The sequence below is a fragment of the Platalea leucorodia genome (assembly GCF_965183815.1).
Source record: "Platalea leucorodia genome assembly, chromosome: 7".
NCBI classification, from domain to species: Eukaryota; Metazoa; Chordata; class Aves; order Pelecaniformes; family Threskiornithidae; genus Platalea; species Platalea leucorodia.
This window is the reverse complement of record NC_138829.1, coordinates 2265148-2286242: the sequence shown is the minus strand read 5'-3', so window position 1 is coordinate 2286242 and position 21095 is coordinate 2265148. Positions and strand designations below refer to the sequence as shown.

General features: G+C 43.6%; 1 protein-coding gene across 2 annotated transcripts in view; it reads left to right on the top strand.

Annotated features, from left to right (window-relative positions):
• MDGA2 (MAM domain containing glycosylphosphatidylinositol anchor 2) overlaps positions 1 to 21095 on the top strand; it is a gene marked incomplete at both ends in the record, with an annotated part of 386860 nt that overhangs the window by 155722 nt on the left and 210043 nt on the right. For both annotated transcript variants that reach the window (XM_082317068.1, XM_082317067.1), the window contains one exon: positions 9207 to 9381. In XM_082317068.1, coding sequence (XP_082173194.1) covers positions 9207 to 9381 — 175 coding nt within the window. The remainder of the gene's footprint in view (positions 1 to 9206; positions 9382 to 21095) is intronic.

Below are 21095 nucleotides of genomic sequence, written 5' to 3'. Positions count from 1 at the left end.
TGTTATTTTCCTCAGGATCCACTCATTAATTTCCTCTTAAATTGTTCAGTGATCACTTAAAATTTCTTCACTTATATCCAGTTGATCTTTAGGTTTTCAGCCTTTGAGTGTAAGAAATCCCTCCTCTGCACTTTCAAAACCAAATTCTTAATTATTGGAGTTCAGATGATTTAGACCTGTGTGGTGCCTAATTTTCTCGAGTTTCGATGACAGCAGGTACAAGTCTGGGTGGAACAACTGAGGCACAAGCCTCAGTGAAGTAACCTTTGCTGCCTTGAAATTGTAGCACTGGAGAAATTATGCTTAAAAATGCAGCTTTCATTGAGGAAAACCTTTCTGAAAATCAGATGGACAAATAAGCTGAAACACCAAAACAAACAAACAAAAGGTATATTCTTTGTTTGGGGCTTGTCCTCACCTAAAGCACATCCTTTCCTTACCTTACTCCACCAAGCAGGTCTGGACTACCCCATCCTCGTGTCTGCTGCCTGGTGACATGTCTGAGATGGACTTTGCTCCATTGGCTTGTGGACACTGAGCCGTGGTGTGGTAAAGCTCCACAAATGCCTTTGCAGCATTTATAGTACATAAAGCAATGCCAGCTTTGAGAGGAAATTGGTGGCAAGTGTAGAACTTAAATTAGTTGCCAGCTTTGGTCTTTTTTGGGTGGCTGTTCTGTTCCTTCACATCTGGGAGATTCCTATTAATGCTAATAGGAATTAAAGCAAATTTGGACTGCTTAAGAAGTGTGTGTGTGTGTGTATATATATATCCCATTGCTACATATTAGCCTGTTTTCTGTCTTCAGACTTAAAAGTGGAATTCAAGCCTGCTGTTTTCTTTAGCAGCAATATGTGATCAACCGTTACCCTGTTGTATAGGACATGCAAGTTGCTTGGCCTGAGGTGATGGGGGGGATACAATGATGTTTCACATGACTGCTAGGAAAGTTTTGATGTAATGAGGAGTTGGAGTTGCTGTGCTGTTGGGAGGAGCTGCATCTTGCCCAGCATACCCGTGAGATGCGTCATGTGTGCGCACAGGGTGTCAGTTCGTATAAAACTCCTGGCTTTGGGATGCTAAGTTACACCAGTGGGGTTTGAGTAACTCTTGTGTAACTTGGGGTTAGGTATAAAATAGGAATCATCTGTCTTGCACAAATGCACGAAGTTCAGAGGTGAAGGAATAGTCATCTTAGGTATAGTTTTTCTCACATTGTCAGATGTTGAGGTCTTCAGTTTTTCTTCTTGACCCTTTGATTTATTGCAAGTTACCATTTTGGAGTCACAAGGCTACGGTCTTCATCTGTATACTCCAGCCACAGCGTTGCTATGACTGGTATGTTTTGGGCTAAAGTGAACTGTGAACAAAGCACTGAAGTTCTTCCATAGGACTTGATTGCTTGTAACTTTGTGGTTTTAATGCTGATTTTCTTTATCGTTAATAAGTACAATTTTTCCTCTGTTAGAGAATAAAAGGAAGGCTTTTTTTCCTATGTGTTATAGCAATCAAGCTCGAAAATAACAATTTCTCTGTGATCTCTGGCACTGAATCAGAACTGATCATGTCCTGCATGTTAACAGTTACTGTCACAGACTGCTTTTAGTTAGATGAGTAAAAAATTGTGCTTTTGCATGTCAGCCTACTGAAGCATTACTATTTGTGTAAACATAAGCACACGAGTTGTCCCAGAAAGGCAACAGCATCAGTCACGTGCCTGGCCTGGGGACAGTGCTCAGTTTTCTCCCTCCTGTTCCTGTGAAGTTTGAGCAGTCCAGGTATGGAGCAATGAAACCCAATGTTCGTAGGTGACTGCATCTTGGCTACTGCAAACTTGAAGAAACACATTTGGAAACCAAAGACTCTCCAGTTCTGCATCTGTTTTGCACCAATAACAGCTTTCTAGCCCTGTCCATGGTAGAGGATCATCGTGTCTGACAGTAAGCAGGGCTTGCTTTGGGTTGGCTGCTTAGGAATTTTTGAACAATGAACAGTACTTTTACCTGAAGCCATTTTGAAGCCCAGTATTCCAGACATAACCATATGAAACAAACAGGAAGATATTTTTTCATACCACTGTTGCATAGTGATAGCCTGTAGCAATATCTATTCCAATAACGACAGACGTTTTGTACCCTCCATCTCATCGGGTATGCTGCATCACCCTGCCTCTGATTATGCTAAAAATCAAAATGCAACATCCCCCTCCCATTTTATTTAGCTCTATGTAGCTAATCCCATAATTCAGACTTGTGAATGCTTTCCTTTCATGTATGGCGAGGATGACCTGGTGAACACGTGGGAGACTTCCTAGAGTAACCGTGTCCTTGCAAAAGTAAGTGCAAGGCGGTGTCCTGCAGAGCGGTGGTGGTTTAGGTCAGTGCTGTCTCTCATGTCTTGTGGGCATGGTGCAGGAATAGCTGTGACTTGTTTTAGGTGACCAGGGCAAGGATATTTAGAAACCCTCGGAGGTGTACATTTGATTTGACTGTCCCCTGAGTCATCAAAAGGCCCTGTAGAAGCATTTGCCTGGACACAAGTGAGAGGGCACCCATTCAGACAAGGAGCTGTTGGAGTCATCTGGTGATGGACTTTGTGCCAAGGATGTTGAGCTCTTCTGTGCAGAAACCTTGGAGCTGAACAACTTGCTCTCCACTGTGAACCTGTGCCTGCGTAAGTCTAGTACAAATCTATTCCTGCCAGTCCTGCGGTGGTGGTTTACATCTGCCTTGCAATCATTTGGCTCTGTGACTTGCTTGCAGGAAGGGAAAGGGGAGCTCATTGAAAAAAAGCTATTTTGGGTCAAAGCATGTTCCACTTGTCTTATTGCATATAGGTATCAATGGTCTTCCCTGGGGTCAGGCAAGGAAAACTTGGATCCAATGCGCTCTCCTGGATTTTTTGTTTGTTTCTTTCTTTTTTGTGTTTTATAGAGTATTTTTTTTTTTGTTTCTTTTGGTTTTTTTTGGGTTCCTTGCCTAACAGAGCAGCATATGGAGATCTCCACAGGGCTGTGGCTAGACCCCTGGCTGGCCCATTGAAAAAGAGCTTGGGTGTACCTCACAGGGGACGGAGGTCTGCAGTGTGGTTATATCCCCGCTGGAGAGGAGGAGGAGGTGGTCAGGGGAGTTGCATATGCTCAAAACTGTTTCAGATGATTTCCTTAACTAAAGAAGCAGAAGTCACTTTCTCTTTCTTGGCCTAAAAAGGGTCTTTCGTGTAGCATAACCTCGGTGTTTATTGTGAAGGCGGTGAGTGCTTCTGGCCTTCAGTAGCTGCTGCCCCAGCCATTGCTTTGCTGAGAACAAAAATAATCTCATGAAAAAATAAATTGAAGGGATTATTTTCCTGTGTTTTGGAGGAGGGGTGGTAGGTATGCTTAAGACGGGTTTTTCCAAATGCTCTGATGTCTTTAGGCATAAAGAAATGTTCCAGCACATCCTGCTAAAGTTGTGCAAAGACTTCTTTCGTGGCTGTTTGCATGCAAAGGAAGACTTTAATCTGAGGCAGGGATTTGGGGATTGTAGCAGTGATCAGGAGGTTCTCCTCGTGCTTGCTTTCTTAGCGATGTCAGAGGGCAGCAACTGCAATCAGTGGCAGTGAGATGCAGTGCAGGCACTGGGTATATTTTAAGGAATGTATTTACTTGTAGTTGCTGCATTAGGCAGATTTCAGTGTTGTGGTATAAGAAAAAGATTGTCAAAACCTCATTTTCCACCAACTGTTTCCATGGAAGGAAGAAAAGGTTCCGTTGAAAAATGTTGTTTGTTTGGGTTTTTTTGTTTGTTTGCTTTTTGGTTTGTTTTTTGTTTTTTGTTTTTTGTTTTTTTTGGGGGGGGGAGGGGGAATATGTTATTATTTTGAACCAAGCAAAATGTTTTGGATTCAGAGTAAAGATATTGTAATGTTTATTGTCTTTGATCAAGACAGTATTTAAAACAGAAATGTTTTATTTTTAAAAAGTCAAAATTAAGTATTTCTCCTATTCTACGGCTTGCTTTTTGGGCATGAGTACTTTGTTGAAGCTAAGAAAAGTTAAGCAAAATATTCTCAAGAGGTTTTTTTTTTTAATCTGCATTCTTAGTCTACAAATGCAAAGTCTATGACTTCTACTGAAGTTGCAGGAAAGCTCACTGAGAAAACTGAAGCTGTAGGGTGAAATATGACTGTGTGTCTCAGGGCATCTGCTTAAGCCAATAAAATACTGTCAAAGGTATTGATGGTTAGAGAACTTACGGGCCTATACAAATCAGATAAGTGCATAGGTCGTGATATGGCTAGGTGGGTCATAACTTACTAATTTTTAAATGTTGAATAATTTTTAATTAAATTGTTCATAACTCATTTTTTACTTCTGCATGTCTTGCCAGACAGGCTGGATCGATGGGCCGGGGCCAACTGTATGAGGTTCAACAAGGCTCAGTGCCGGGTCCTGCACTTGGGGCACAACAACCCCATGCAGCGCTACAGGCTGGGGGAGGAGTGGCTGGAGAGCTGCCTGGCGGAAAAGGACCTGGGGGTGTTGGTTGACAGCCGCCTGAACATGAGCCAGCAGTGTGCCCAGGTGGCCAAGAGGGCCAATGGCATCCTGGCTTGTATCAGGAATGGTGTGGCCAGCAGGACCAGGGAGGTGATGGTGCCCCTGTGCTGGGCACTGGTGAGGCCGCACCTCGAGTACTGCGTTCAGTTTTGGGCCCCTCACTCCAAGAAGGACATTGAGGTGCTGGAGCGTGGCCAGAGAAGGGCAACGAAGCTGGTGAAGGGTCTGGAGCACAAGTCTTGTGAGGAGCGGCTGAGGGAGCTGGGGTTGTTTAGCCTGGAGAAGAGGAGTCTGAGGGGAGACCTTATCGCTCTCTACAGCTGCCTGAAAGGAGGCTGTAGTGAGGTGGGGGTCGGTCTCTTCTCCCAAGTAACAAGAGATAGGACGAGAGGAAACGGCCTCAAGCTGCACCAGGGGAGGTTTAGGTTAGATATTGGGAAAAAATTCTTCACCAAAAGGGTGGTCAAGCATTGGGCCAGGCTGCCCAGGGCAGGGGTTGAGTCTCCATCCCTGGAGGTATTTAAAGAATGGATAGATGTGGTGCTCGAAGACATGGTATAGTGATGGACTTGGCAGGGATAGGTTAACGGTTGGACTCGATGATCTTAAGGGTCTTTTCCAACCTTAACAATTCTATGATTCTATGAAAAAAAGAAAAGGAAAGTATCATGGTTTAAACCCGGTCAGCAACTAAGCACCACCCAGCCGCTCACACCCTCCCTGCCCCGGTGGTATAGGGAAGAGAATCAGAAGAGCAGAAGTAAGAAAACCCATGGGTTGAGATAAGAATAGTTGAATAAATGAAATAAAAGAATAATAATAAACTGTAATGAAAAGGAAAACAAGAAGAGAGGCCAGTTTGGGTCAGCTGTCCTGGCTATGCTCCCTCCCAGCTGCTTGTGCACCTCCTCACCGGCAGAGCATGGGAAGAATAATTCACGTTATTTTCATGTTAAATCCAAAATACAGCACTATACCAACTACTACGAAGAAAATTAATGCTATCCCAGCCAAAACCAGGACAGAAAGAAAAAAGAAAAGAAAGGTTTTATGAATAAAGACCATAATCATATGGCAGAGCAATGACAATACATGGGTGGGATTTCCAAATGTGCATTGGAGTAGCAGGGAGTACTTTGGAAAATTGCATCCTTAGAAGCCAGCGAGTGCGTATCTGTGTAATGGATTAACATTTATTAGTCCGATTTGTGTATGCTGTGATGTGCGGACGTAACTTTTTTAATTAAAACTTTGCATTACAAGCAAGAATGGCTTTGACTTCTTAGTGGAACAGAATTTATTTACTCCCCATGTTATCCACGCTATCTGAGTAGACACGCAGAGCGCGCAGTGCTGCTTCTGCGCTAGGAACTGAGCGGCTTCAAACAGAGGAGCAGATTATGAATAGCAAACACTGATAAAATGCATCTGGGTGAGCAGTTGTTTTGTGCCAAGTTATTTGAAAATACTGGAGTATCTGAACTATGTGTATATACAATCTAATGTTTTGTTTTGTTTTTAAGCTAGTAATATAGCGATTTTCTGAATCCTCTGCCATAAAGAAGCATGGATGCTGCTTTGGGATTTGAGGCTGATACCTGCCACAAGGTCTCAGGAGCCCGTGGTCCCCCTTTGCCACCGCTCCCCACCTTGAAAATGGGATATTGTCAGTGCTGTGGCAGCAGTTGCTCTGAAGGTCGCTGTGTTGATGCGATGAGGGCTTGGATGCTAGAGCCACGAGATGCTCCATCTCTAAGGATGGATTTGATTGTCTCAGTCTCTTAAAAGTCATTAGAGGTCACCTCAAAGCATGGACTGGAGCTTGTAGTGGGTGAAACCGCTAAGGACCTCTCTGAAGAGGTTTTCAGCCTCAGACATCTGCCTTTCCTGTGCCCAATTTTTTGATTACTGCATTAGCATAGTGTTTGAGAGTCATCTTTCTTCACAGTGCGCTCAATAAATTACAATGCAATATTGATCAGCATGCTTTTGTGTGTATGTTGAGTTAAAGCTAAGGTAAATAATGAACTGAAGTTAAATCAGACCGGTGACGTTCCTGGAGGATATCTTTTAGAGAGAATCTAGTTGACAGTATTCCTTTTATTCTTCACGGATCTCTACATACACTACAAAATTAGTTAATTAGTTCCTCTAAAACATAACATGCATATATATATTTTTTTAAAGCTGAAAGTCTACTTTTGTTGACAGCTGAGCAGCATCCTGTTAAAATTCCTTATAATAAAGAGAAGATGGATACATCAATGTTAAGATGCAGTGGAGGGGGAAGGCTTTTGCATTCATAAAAAAGTTAAAACTCTGATAGCGTCTAAATAAACTTTGCTGTATTTTTTTTTTTGTGTCAGTTATGTAATGTTACTGATTGCATAGGTGCTGATAATACTTATAACACATTATTTAAGTTATATGTTCTTTTGACAGGGCAGACTGCCTTCCACTGGAAACTTTGTGGGAAAGGAAGGGGGGGAAGAGAGAAGTCACGCTATCAATTTTTTTTTCCGGTTAAAAATCACACAGAGCTGGTTTTACAATTCTGACTATATAAAGGAAATAAAACACACAAGAGATTCAGTGAACAACTTAAATACTGTTTTAAAATACTTCTCAAGCATTTGAAATATATATGATGAAATTGTATTCTGCAGCATGCAGAAGCTGAGTGTGCGTTCCAGAATTATCCTGCAGCACATTTATGTGGATGATTTAAAAAGCCCCGGAGCCAAGAGTTTAGAATAGAAGTACAGACAGATTGAGACTGGTAAATATAGCAGTGCTAATAGCGTCTCTCTCACATGCAGACCGAATGTTGTAGATGTGGAGTTTGGCATATTTGCTTTATCCCAGAGCAGCAGAACCGTGTGAGAGTTGTGCAGGTCACCTGGCAAGAGGGCAAAGGCAGTCGGGCTTATGAATTTAACAAGCCAGAGAGAGATGAAATTTTTTTTGAAATACTGTTTACTGTAATTTCAGCCTCTGAAGCCCACGCCTGCTCTCATTTCAAGGGGAGGAGAATTTACATGGGCTACAGCTGGTCATGAATTTTTCAATGCAGTGCCTTTTGTAGAAGATCCCTCCTGTCCAGAAGTTCCCGATGAGAGGAAGGCTGACCCTGCCCACCTTGTGCTCTTGTGCAGGTTACTGGGATCTGGACCCCAGTTCTGGGTCAGGACTGGGAATGGTAGAACTCAAGTGTCTTTGCATCCTGGGGGAATGATCTCCCTGCAGCCAAGGCAACTCTTAGGGCCACCTTGGCATCCACCAAGGGGTGCCCAGCTCAGCCATGGGACCTTCCTTCATGCGGGAGATGGCTGGAAGCACAGCATGTCCAGCTCAGGCTTGGCTGGGCATGGAGACAGGCGCTCACCGCTGGTGGAAGGCGTGCGCTGCCTGAGCTGCCAAGGCTGCAACACCTTGTCCAAACCAAGCCAGTACCGGCTGAAGGTTGCTTGTAGACAGCCTGCTTAGCAGATCCTAATGGATGTGTCTAAATGCTGTTCTTTAAATCATGGCTTCACTGACTGCCTTTGGACAATATTTAGGGACCGTAGCCTGCGAACTAATAGCCAAATATTTAATATCTTGTCTTGTGTCAGTCTCATTTTTATCAATGACTACAGAATTTTTGGTCACCGTCCTGGCATAGAATTAGTGGATGGGGTTGAGAAGAGACAGCTTTGAGAAGCTTCAGAAGAGATGTAAACTCCTCTTTATACAAATATCCCTCTTGTGGCCTCTCTAGGCAAGAAAACCCTATTATTTAAAAAAGCAATTTTGATCTGGAACTGAATGTTGCTTGCCCTGGTCATTGAATTAGTGTGAACTGAAAGAGGAGGAGGTACCTGGGGAGTCTCTGGAGGTCTGCCGCATTTTATGCGATAGCTTAGCCCACTGAGTCATGCAGGCAAGGACTTGGGTTATCAGGCATGGGTGTTAGCCATGTGCAGCTGTTGGTTGTAGTGGGCTGTTACTGGCATTTTTATGGGTTTGGAGTTAAAAAGTTCCCTTTAAAAAGACTTCACTTTTGGAAAATACTTACAAGAGTCAAGGAATCTGTAATTGCTCTAAGTGACATTAAAAAAACCCAAACCATGTATTTGAAGAAGTAGACGCTAGTAGTTGCAGTTTCAAGCAACTGATCATTTGATTCCTTAAAATTGGATTTTATTGCTGCTAAAAGATAATCCTTGAGTTGTTTTGAAGGTGCTTTCCAATGTGCCCTTGCCTTTCATGAATAAGATTTCAATGAAAACTATCCATGTTCAGTGCATGAGTACAGCCACCTTTTCTGTGAGCTCGGCTCTTTGCCATTAATGGGGAATTTTTCTGCAGCTGTTCCAGCTGTGTGTGTCACTGGTGGCTTAAGTTGTTCTCCGTATCTCTGCTAGTGGCATTTATTTTTTTATGGGATGTTTCCATCAAAAGTGATCAACTGTTTCTAAGAGAGGGTGATAAATGCAAGATTACTATCCAGGGGCTCTTGGATGAAGTGTTTAATTGAAAGAGTGAACTATTCAGTTTTCTGGAGAAGTTCCCCAAGTCCTCCAACATAAACTCCTGGCCACTGCACACGTGGTTTGGTGAAGAGATCTATACTCTGCTCACTTTTACAGACTTAAAGTAACAATCTTTTTTGGTGCTTGCTCAGATCAGGTGGACCAAAACAGCAGGAAGTGCCTCTGACAGATTTCAAGACTCGAGTGTCTTCAATGAAACCCTGAGGATATCCAACATCCAGCGACACCAAGGAGGACGCTACTACTGCAAGGCTGAGAACGGCTTGGGTTCGCCAGCCATAAAGTCCATAAGAGTGGACGTGTACTGTAAGTAAATCGCTTGGGAAGTTCTTGCTATGCTTTTTATTAACTTCTTATAATATCTGGCGTTACAAAGAAGTGACCAGCTCTTTGTGAAGCCCAGTCTTAAACAATACTTTAGGGCAGATTCTGCAGCTTTTGGGAGTATTTACGGTCAGAAGACTCGTGGCTGCTCCCATATGGAAATATCTTTAAACAAAATCACAATACTTTGTTAGGAAAGATGAAGCTCATGTACAACTCGGCCTGCTTAGATATCAGAGGAAGATTTGTCTGCAGCTTGCATAGGGTGAAGATCTAGTACATGGCACAGCCCTTAATCTCTTGTACTTTGGCTGCGCTTGCCCTCGAAGCTGATATGGGAGCAAGTACAGATGTTTTTTGCTATTTTGCTTTAATTGCTGCTGTAAAACGTTGCTTTTTTTTTTTTTTTTAAATGGCAATCTCTTCATGTTCCTGTGATACGCAGTTTTAAAAGCTGCACTTGAAATGCTGAGCAGTGAAAAATATGAAGTATTGGGATTGCAATGCAATTGGTCACCAGAGCTGACAGAAAAAGAGGAAACAATTGAAAATGTCATACTGCAATAAATGCACAAAATGGAATTAAAAAACAAAACCAAAAAACTTCTAGTCTGACTTGCACAGACCCCAGTGCCAGTGAGTGGGCTAGTCAGGCGAAGCATGGCTCTCGCTTGTGATCAGGTAGTTTATTGCTGTCGGTTTAATGGTAACCTCTGCATCTGACTCTGTAAATTAGGTGACTGGACTCAGCTGTTGGAAAGTGAGAAGACCTGAATGGCTCAAACAACTGTGGTTTTGTGTACACTTCAAATTGAGAAAAAATGTTCAAAATCTGTTTGAAATGCTCCAAAGATAAAGTCTTTCCAATATACATTTGGAGACTCTTCTAATGCAAATAGTGTTGTGTAAACAAATATGTTTACGTGCCACATATGTAGTTAAACAAATGGCAAGAGCTCGAAGTTAGCTGTTTAGTTTCCTGAGTCCTTCAAAGAGAAACCTGACTGTCTTATGACTGTACTTGGGCTTGTGTTTCTCAAAAAGTACCCTCTCTGTCAGATGAATCTCAAGATGTACGTTACTTTAGAGACCCGTGCCGTGACAATTTCTATGAGTTGGTTATAGAATTGGTGAAGGGGGGCAACCACCTTTTGGGGGATTTTCTTGCCTAGTGTGTGCACTTAGCTTCATGATGTGCTTAACGAGCTATAACATACCAATGCCAAATTTGTAAATCCTTTATGAACAATAACTGAATTAGGAATTAATTGCTCATTAACATGTTGGAGTCCAATAAATGAACAGGCAACCTTAATGACTATGCATAAGCACACCGTGCAAAAAAGTTACAAGCATCCAGTGTTTGTGAGGGGGCTGGCCCGAGGTTTGCAGCGAGGGGCGAGCAGGACGCCTCATCCAGGCAGCGTTCAGGGATCAGTGGTGCAGGTCGGGGTCCCAGCACTCCGGCCGTGCAGGGGCTCGGGCTGCCCCGGTGAGCCCCAGTCCTCCACGCACACAGGGCTGCTGAAAGCATTTTGCAGGTCAGCCCTGTGTAGCTGTTCAATGAAATCTCCAAGAGCAAACATTTAAGTCTTGTCTTCTGGATGCCATTAAAGCACTTCTCTCTTAACCCAGCACCCATGTATTAGATTCTTCTTAAAGCCACACCTAAAATTAAGAATTGAGGCTGATGGTGGCAGGAAAAGCAGTCTCAAGACTGGGATGCTACATGGTCTGAACAGGAAGAGTTGAGAGACTGTTTTGAGATTTTGATTTTTCTTGACTTTCATTGAGACTTCTTTCTGGAATATGTCTTTTTCCTTGTATCATATTTTGTTTAGCTATTAATATGTGTTCTCAGATTTGCTGTCTGGGATTTATTACAGGGTTCATTTTGGTTTTTACATCATATGCTGCTTCTTAATATACCTCAAATACAGATGATGTCTTTCTGGAAAACAACAAACTTCAGGTTCCAGCTGTGATTAAATCCCAAGTGATTTCCCATTGCATACAGGCTCATATTTCTCTGGGTATTTTCATCTGTTAATGATCAAATATTTGCAGACAGACAGCACTGCTGTGGTAAGCTTAATGTGCCAGCAAAGATTTGGATCTAGCTGTGAAAAAGATAGGAGAAAAAACCCTGTACCGCACAGAAAAGCTCATAAGAAATCAAAATATTGGAAATTGCAATGTTCCTGTTGAAATTTCCAAGTAGCTTAAAATACTTTTTTTTTTTTTTTTTTTTAGTTGAAATTTTCTGGTTTGATTTTCTGTTTGTTGAATATTTACTTTATAGATCGTATGTTGTGTGCGCCATGTCAAGAACTTTGGGCAGTACTGAGCAGGAATATTGGGGGTGGGTGTGTTTTCTTGAATAATTGCCCATGAGACGCTTTTGCTCAGAGACCCCAAAATGAACCATAAGGATCACAAGTACTTAACCAACACTTATTTAGTGAAATTACATAGAGAAAGACATTTTTCTTACAGACTTAGGTAACTCTCAAAAACAAACCTGTGGAAACCAGGTGATATTCCCTTTTGAAAGCAAAACTTTATCATTAGAGCAAGAAAGAAATGTTTTTAATTTTTGTATGAAACCCTCAAATGTGTTTAAGGTAACAAGTAAAATGTTTATATTTCTTAAAAAGTGTATGGGTGAAAAATCGCTTCGGAAGCATCTTGACTTGTAAAGCTAAAGGGAGAAAACAGTATTAAAGTTGCGTTCCACATTAGTTTTGGATGAAGACCACTTCCTAAGGGCTAATTTAAGTCTTCAGCCTCTAATTTAAAATTTGAAAAGGCACTATATCTGTGTAGCTTGAAAATGAATTGTTGAAAAAAATCCACAGAAAATCTTTATTTCCTCATTCATCTCCGTTATTGACTTGCTGGCTGGTTGGGAAATTTTAATATCAACATTTGGATGGGAAATCTCTCTCTCCAGTAATTTCCTGTTTTTCATTTTCCAGTTAGCTCTGGCATTCAGCAGCACTTGGAGCCACATTTTCTGCTACTGCGATAATTAGTTATACAGAAATAAGTGGCGACAGAGACTGAATATTGGTCTGTGTGAGGGGAGAGGAGCAATAACATTATTTTTATGGACTTTCTTCAGTCTTTAAAATGCTTTTAGGTTTGTTTTTGCAGGAAGGCTCCCTCAGAAGTTGCCAGATATTTTGCATGGGTCTGCACATGTCCATTAAAGAAGTCTCAAAATATCATTATCAATTTCCGATGATCTCAGGAGACTCCAACCAAATCTTCTGACCGCTTGGTCCTAGGTGTTCAAGAGGTACTTGATGCATCTCCTGTAAAGAAGATCTAAACTAAAGCTCTTGGGTTGGCTGGGTTGATGTTGGGTGTGGGGGGCGATGCTGGCTGCAGAGTGCTTACAGAAACCTGCCGGGGGTACGGCACCAGCGGCTGGTGCCTGGCCTGGTTGGTGTGTTTTGGGTCTTGCCCATGATATCGTTGGGAAATGAAAGAGTGAACTGCGTTCCTGTGAAAAATCTCCATCCCTGTCTCTTACCCAGTGCTCGTTTCCGTTTGAGACCATCTGCAAAGGGTGGATGCTGGGTCTCAGTTCACATATTGCATAGCAGGATCCAGATGGAAGCTTTATTCAGTATTTGGAAGTAAATAATATTAGTGTTCATAGATGCATCTTATTCCTTCATCTCTGCAAGTTCAATACGGGCCTAAAGGTTACTTGCTATTGTTTTCATGTACCCTGTAATTCTGATTAACTGCTTTCTAAAAACTATCTGGCTATTAGTCTGAATTATATACTGCTTGAGGGCATAGTATTTTTTTCTGCTCTAAGAAGTTAAACAAAACCCCAAATGTTTTATAACGACGTTCATGGATAAGGAACACAGCTAAGGAGTTAAACTAAGCGCATGCAATCATTTTGAAAATAGCCAGGGGTGTAAATCCTCTGCTGGACTGAAGGGAAAAAAGTGCTTTGTGAAGAATGAGTAGTTCATGTTATTTACAGTCAGTCATGTAGCTGTGTATCCCAGTGGGCTGGTTTTACTTGGTTGACATGAGATGTGCTGCTAGATGACTAAATCTCCGAGAGTTCAAAGAAGGTCCTTCAGGTGCAGCATTCCCATTGAGCTGCATTCAGTCATGACACTGTTTTTAGTGATGCACCAAGGAGGAGAGGGAATTTTGCTGACACTTCTGCAGGTGATGGTGTGGTACCATACCTATTTTATTTAAAGCTGTCATGGATAATGCTAAACTAGGCTACAGTCTCTTCTGTTCCTTTAACATATGAAGATCTAAGTCAAACCTTCAAAAAAATAGTAGTCCCTTTTGGTCTGGTGTCAAAATATTTGAATGTAAAAAATGGGAAGGAGAAAAAAAAAAAAGGTGATTTCAGTGTTGCCAAAGTTCTCATTTTATCTACAGCTGCTCTTGGAAAGAGAGGAGTCTCTGCAGGTTCCTGGGCAGGCACAGAGCCTTCGTCCAACACTTTGCAAATCACCTTCTTGGTTTTCTTTGCTAGTGTCTTTTAGATCTTCTTTTTGCTTTCTGGGGGATAGGATTGTGGTAAGTAGATTGGTAACAATCTCTTAGAAAACAACTTTCTGTCCTTACTTGAAGTGTCTAAGAAAATAGGTTTTTGCTCTCCTGGCTTTGGCTGAAGATCCTAATCTCACATCAGATTGAAATAAATGCACTCGGTCCCCTTGGCAGCGCATTCTCAGGAGGGAGGTTTCCATTCTTGTTAGCCACCAGGAGAAGCAACTGCCTCATATATTCAAGCTGTATTCATCCTAGACTTGAACTCTTTTTCTTCTTCCTCTAGAAGTATCTCTTTAAAGTACATCTCATCTTTCCTCTTTGAAGAAAAAGCTTTTGTACTTGACTCCTAGGAAAATTTTTGCTTGATTTATGGAGGACACTTTCTCCTTTTATAAGGAAGGAAACATATGGTATAAATTAAGTATTTTTATTAAAGAAGCAGAGCTCCTAAAAGAAAGCTTTTCTGCTTGTTCCTGAAGGACAATTTACCAGATTTTTAACAAAATAGTAGTAATTGCTTCATTGAAAATGTTTTTTTATATTCCTCTTTCTTCACAGATACTTATGGACGCAAGGGCAGGCTACACAGCTTGAGTGAAAGAAGGTGGAGTGAAAGGTCAGGTTCATGTTAGAAGATTTCTGAAATTAATTTGGAAGTCAGGATGAAAAATGGTTATCAAACAGATTTAGTGCATTGACATGTTAAGATTTTATTGCATGGTATATAAAAGACGTACATCGTGCAGAAAACACTGCTTGTTGAGAAAATCTGTAATTCCAGGATTAAGAAGTTGATCTCGGGGTTTAGGGGGAACAACTGTTCCTTTTGCTCAGAGATCCACTTAAATCTTGGCTTGCAGCTCTGTTTCCAGAACCTGTCCCTTTACACGAGATTAGTTAGATCCACCTTAGGGTATTCTGTTTGCGTGAAACTTCTTAAGTCCATCCACCATCAACTGCTTCTGTGTGATCTGGATAAGGGGATGGAGTGCACCCTCAGTAAGTTTGCAGATGACACCAAGTTGGGCAGGAGTGTCGATCTGCTGGAGGGCAGGAGGCTCTGCAGAGGGACCTGGCCGGGCTGGGTCGATGGGCCGGGGCCAACTGTGTGAGGTTCAACAAGGCTCAGTGCCAGGTCCTGCACTTGGGTCACAACAACCCCAGGCAGCACTACAGGCGTGGGGAAGAGTGGCTGGAGAGGTGCTTGGTGAAAAAGGACCTGGGGGTGTTGGTTGACAGCTGCCTGAACATGAGCCAGCAGTGTGCCCAGGTGGCCAAGAGGGCCGATGGCACCCTGGCTTGTATCAGAAATAGCATAGCCAGCAGGACCAGGGAGGTGATAGTGCTCCTGTATTCAGCACTGGTGAGGCCGCACCTCAAATATTGTGTTCAGCTTTGGGCTCCTCGCTACAAGAAAGACATTGAGATGTTGGAGCGTGTGCAAAGAAGGGCAACAAAGCTGGGGCAGGGGCTGGAGCACAAGGCTGGGGAGGAGCGGCTGGGGGAGCTGGGGGGGCTCAGCCTGGAGAAGAGGAGGCTGAGGGGAGCCCTCATCGCTCTCTACAACTACCTGAAAGGAGGCTGTAGTGAGGTGGGGGTTGGTCTCTTCTCCCAAGTAACAAGTGATAGGACACAAGGAAATGGGCTGAAGTTGTGCCAGGGGAGATTTAGATTAGATATTAGGAAAAATTTCTTCACTGAGAGAGTGGTCAGGCCTTGGAACAGGCTGCCCAGGGAAGGGGTGCAATCCCAGTCCCTGGAAGTGTTCAAAAAACGTGTGGATGTGGTGCTTAGGGACATGGTTTAGAGGTGGACCTGGCAGCTAGGTTAAAGGTTGGACTCGATGATCTCGGAGGTCTTTTCCAACCTTAATGAGTCTATGACTTACTGTCTCAGACCAGAGACTTTGGCAAAACGCCACCCGTGGGTGTACCTGTCTTCCAGGCTTTTTGGTGCAAGTCAGACTTGGAGTCAGGAGGGATGGGACCTCCCAGCTTCAACATTCGTGATGTGGGGTTGACTGAAACATGTTCAGTGTTGACAGATTATTTTAGCAAACAGGGAGCATCACAGCTTTCCTGGCTTGGGATGACACAAAATGCTGCTGATAATACGTGTCAAATGACAAAAATATCAAACTGCTAATCTTCTTCAGCATTCAAGTGTGTCTCCTAGTAGCATGTGCAATCACGAGTCTGCAAGAGAAGTGTTATTCAGAGGGAACACAGGGTCTGTAATTCAGAGATCGTGATGCTAATTTCCCTTATCAATCTGGAAAAGGATGTTGCAGGGAAATGCTGTGTTGTGCAGAGGGATTTAGTTGCATTGCTCTCCATCTCTGTCATTAGTGTTCATGGCAGCCATGCTGCTCCATCCCCACACTTGGCCATCCAAATTCACCCCGCATTTTCTGCCCACTACACAAATCCTATTGTTAGAATGCAGAATCAAATGCAATGTTGATAATTATTTAACTCCCAATAATTGCTCCGTTGGGCCACTGCAGAAGTACTCTGCATCGTGCTCCAACTTCTCCTGCAGTGCAGTGCCATGCCGTAGGGCTTGAATGTCCCTGTAGGGAAGCCATGGCTTTGCTTTATCCCTTCATACATGGCATATACACACGTGTGCACACAACTAGTATGATGTGCTTATTTATGTAGAGCGAAATAGACGTGATGATGAAGATACGATACTGGGAACGGGGAAGGGAATTAGCTGAAACTGCCAGCTGCTCCTCACATTGCTCCATGTCCTTCTCAGCCTTCCCCAGTTCACCGCAGTCCTAAGAAGCTGGATTTAAACTTGCTGGGATGAGGAGGAGGTGATGCTTTCTCCCGGAGTGCTATTTTTATCTGGATGAGATAATTGTGTGCTCTTCTTGAATGATAAGAAGGCTGCCCTCTGATTCCCTCTCCCTACACTGCTAGTATGTGGCCAAGTCTGCCTGACACTGGGAAGGAAAGGGTGTGGGGAATTTTATATGGAAAAATATTTAATAAATGAGCTCTTTACACTAGTTCTACTGAAGCAATTAATGCATAAGTTCACAGAGAGGATTTATAGCAACGGGCTGTCTGTTTTATGCATGTAACATTGGTGGTAAAGGCGAGTATTGAAGATAGTGCTTTCTGGTGGGTCTTAAAGTACTTCCTAGATAGTTCCCGTATTTCAATCTTTCAGCATCCCATGTCTTCCAGTTTCCATTGCACAAGAGAATTAAATTCCTTTCAAAAATCCAACTTACTCAGCTTTTCCCATCCTAAATAACCTCTAGATTTTAAATTATAGCCATGGCAGCATCCACTTCTTTAGAGTTGCATGTTATCTGCTGCTGCTAGAATGCTTTTTAGGAGGGTGAGCAATGCATGTGTGTGAGCTGAACCTTTGTCCTGACAGTTATAGTATTCCTTTATTTTTTTTTTTTCTGAATGACATGGATGTGGCTGTTGGACTATTAATATTAGTATGACTATAACGCCTGAGTAGCAGTTTAATCATTTTTACGCTGGGGTTCACATGGGGAGAATCTGATGTGAAGTTGATGCTTTGACACCTTCTGGGTGCACTCGGAGTGCTGCTTGGGTGCCAGACTGCTGGGCTCTGCACTCTCCATGATGGGAGAAGGGCTGGTGCAAGGAGCTGGCTGCAGACGTGCGTGGTATGTGTTTTGCTCCTGTTGAGCTTTGCAGTGGGGATATTTCCTCCTTGGGCTTGAGTGGCACCTTAATCCCACACGTTCATGGCACATATTTTCTACACGCTTCTCTGCAGATGTTTATATTGGTCTCCTGGCCACGGCAATTAAGCTGTAATTCAGGGATTGAAAATATAGTTCAGCTGCTTCATTATTTTCTGTGCTGCCTCTTTGGCTTATGTTTGCCTTGTACTGGCTGCAGTGAATCATGCGTTCTTATTGCAATGACATTTTTAATTTCCATCTCTGGTATCTACCAATATTCATTGATCTGTTATTTGATCTTCTTTTTTGGCCTTTCATTTATTAGAAGCCCAGTGACATGCTTAAATCCTCATTCACATGGTTGGATGAAAGATCAGAAATAATGAATGCAAATTAAAAAAAAAAAGAGGAAAATTAATATAAAGCAGTGGCATAAGCATTGTCATATAAGGAAAGCAAATATATTCATCTTTCATCACTTTTTTTGCATGATACAATAAAAGAAGACACTTTGAAATGAGATATTATGCAGATGGGGAAAGCATCTAAAAGCTTTCCAATATTAATAATTGTAATCTTTCAACATGAGAGAAATACAAATTTAATTTGTGGGTTTCTGATTATTCCCTCTCTGAGGTCAAATTTGTGCATTACAACATTAAAGCCTCTGAAGAGGGCCGTGCTTGGTGTTTACTGGAAGAGGAGCATCCCTCCGCAGTACGCAGCCCGGCGGTGGGAGAGGTTAGGCTGGCTGGGGTGGACGGCTCCGGGGAGCGCTGCGGCTCACGTCTGCACGGGATCGGCACACGACTTGTAGCCGCTGGGGTATCCAACGATGTGAGTGTCTTCATCAGACCCCAGTTCGCTTCCTAACTTACAGAAACACAAAGATTTGGGTTCAATCCACACTAAGTATATGGGTTTGGAGCTGCAAATGTGTTTGGAAAGTGAGAGTAAGTTTCCCTGTGGGAAGAGGAGAGGATTACAAGCAGCTGCGTTAGAGATGCTACACTTGCATGCACGAGGCTTTTCTGTGGGAGTATCAGAGACACTGCAGAAAGCTGGACGTTAGTGTGGAGCGGTTAATGCGAAGCCGTATTACCGTGCCTTCCTGGACGGCTGGGCCTTGGCAGGTCTGTTGTGATTGTGTCCCTACAGCTCACCTGGAGTAGCATCACTCCTGTCCTTCAGCAATGAGCAGACAGTCTTTGCTCTGTCGCTGGGATGTAGCCACAGCAGGATTTTTGTGTGATCAGCAGCCCAGGTGAGCTAGAAGCAACTCCTGAAGCTACGGTCAGATGTACTAACGCCCAAACTTGCTACCTGCTATTTTCTGACCCATCTCTTTGTTTCCAGCACCGCTTTGAAACTCTTATGCTCAGAGAAAAAGGTGTTGTGCATAGCGTCTGGGGTCACTGAAACAACAGCAGCCAGGGATGCTCACTGGTACTATAGATGCCTTGTGCAGGTTGGCCACCACAGAACTGCAGCTTTACTGGGAGCACAGTGAGAAAGTGATGGGGGAGGAAAACGACTGACACCCAGTGCTGTCGAAGGAGGTGTAAAACCATCCTCTCGGTGCAGTGCCAGGTGGTGGCTGAGGACTCGAGCCCTTGTCTGAGAATTTTTGCAATGGCTGGAGCAACAGAGCAGTAAAACATGTAAACATCTCGAGGAAACTGTCTTTCCTTAAAAGAAATGTAAAAGGGGTAAATTTCCTCTCCCTATCATCGCTTGGCCATTACTTGTGCCTGTGTTTTCCATTACCCTGGGAAAAGCTGCTTATCCTTCGCTATCTTCCTGATGAATCCTTTGGCTGGACAGTTGGATCAATTCTGCCTAATTATCGCCTGAGGAGGTACAAGATTGCAGTGGAGGATGCATTTGGGAAGCTGAAGGGCAGATGATGGTATCTCACGAATAGGTCAGAGGCTGCTTAGCAGTATTTGGCTGAAATTAGTTTCCTGCTATGCATGTGCACATCATCCACGAGGGTAAGAAAAAGTGCCCAGACAAGGGTGGGAGTGTTGCAGAATTTCAGAGGGCAATGAAAAATCAATGAGCTACCCTTTATTATCCAAAAGAGGTTTGCTTCAGGTGTACAAGCAGAAATGCCTTTTGTAAAGATTTGTCTTTGTTGTTTTTTGGATTTGTTTGTTTGTTTTTTAATTTCAGTGCGTGTGTATATTTTAGGAAGTTTTCTGTAACTTTTTAATCTTTTTTTTGATGGAAAATAATTTTTCTGAAGATTGAAGACTGCATTTCACTGAACAGGACCTGGTTTATTCCTGCTTTTTATACAGTTGTTACACATTTGGGTATAGAGGTTTCTGCTTCCTTTGAATGGGGAAGTGTCATGTTCTTCGGTAACGTGTTGGTGCTGGTTTCAGTTGAGGTCTTGATCCCTGCTGTGGGAGAGCAGGGTGGGCTCTCTGCTGGGGGGTTCAGCTCTCATGGAGTTGCGAAAGGAGGTCTTGCTGTACATTTGCATGAAAGCCGCCAGAGTTGAACCAAACCGTTCTTAACAAAAGTGCAAACGTAAATGGTGTAAATGTATTTTGAGAATCTCTGACGTCAAAGCTGTACTGTTTTGATGAAGGTTTGATTTTCTTATTATCTGGTTTCTTTAATTTGGAATTTGGGTATCAAATGCCTGGGAATCCTGATCTAATGATTTGACTGAGTAGATAAGAACGTTTATGGTAGGTGACTGACAGTAGATTTTTGAACTGGGTCAACTGTGTAAAGGTCAACAAGGCTCAGGGCCGGGTCCTGCACTTGGGGCACAACAACCCCAGGCACCGCTGCAGGCGTGGGGAGGAGCGGCTGGGAGCTGCCCGGCGGGAAAGGGCCTGGGGGTGTTGGCTGACAGCCGCTGACCATGAGCCAGCAGTGTGCCCAGGTGGCCAAGAGGGCCAATGGCATCCTGGCTTGTGTCAGGACTGGTGTGGCCAGCAGGAGCAGGGAGGTGATGGTGCCCCTGCGCTGGGCACTGGTGAGGCCGCCCCTCGAGTGCTGTGCTCAGCGCTGGGCCCCGCACCCCAAGGCGGCCATGGAGGGGCTGGAGCGTGGCCAGAGCAGGGCAGCGAGGCTGGGGCAGGGGCTGGAGCACAAGGCTGGGGAGGAGCGGCTGGGGGAGCTGGGGGGGCTCAGCCTGGAGAAGAGGAGGCTGAGGGGAGCCCTCATCGCTCTCTGCAACGGCCTGAAAGGAGGCTGGAGCCGGGGGGGTCGGTCTCTTCTCCCCAGGAACAAGCGATGGGACGAGAGGGAACGGCCTCAAGCTGCGCCAGGGCAGGTTTGGGTTGGATATTGGGAAAAATTTCTTCACGGAGTGGTTGGGCCTTGGACCAGGCTGCCCAGGGCAGTGGTGCAGTCACAGTCCCTGGAAGTGTTCAAAAACCGTGTGGATGTGGTGCTGAGGGACATGGTTTAGAGGTGGACCAGACAGTTAGGTTAACAGCTTGGGCTTGAT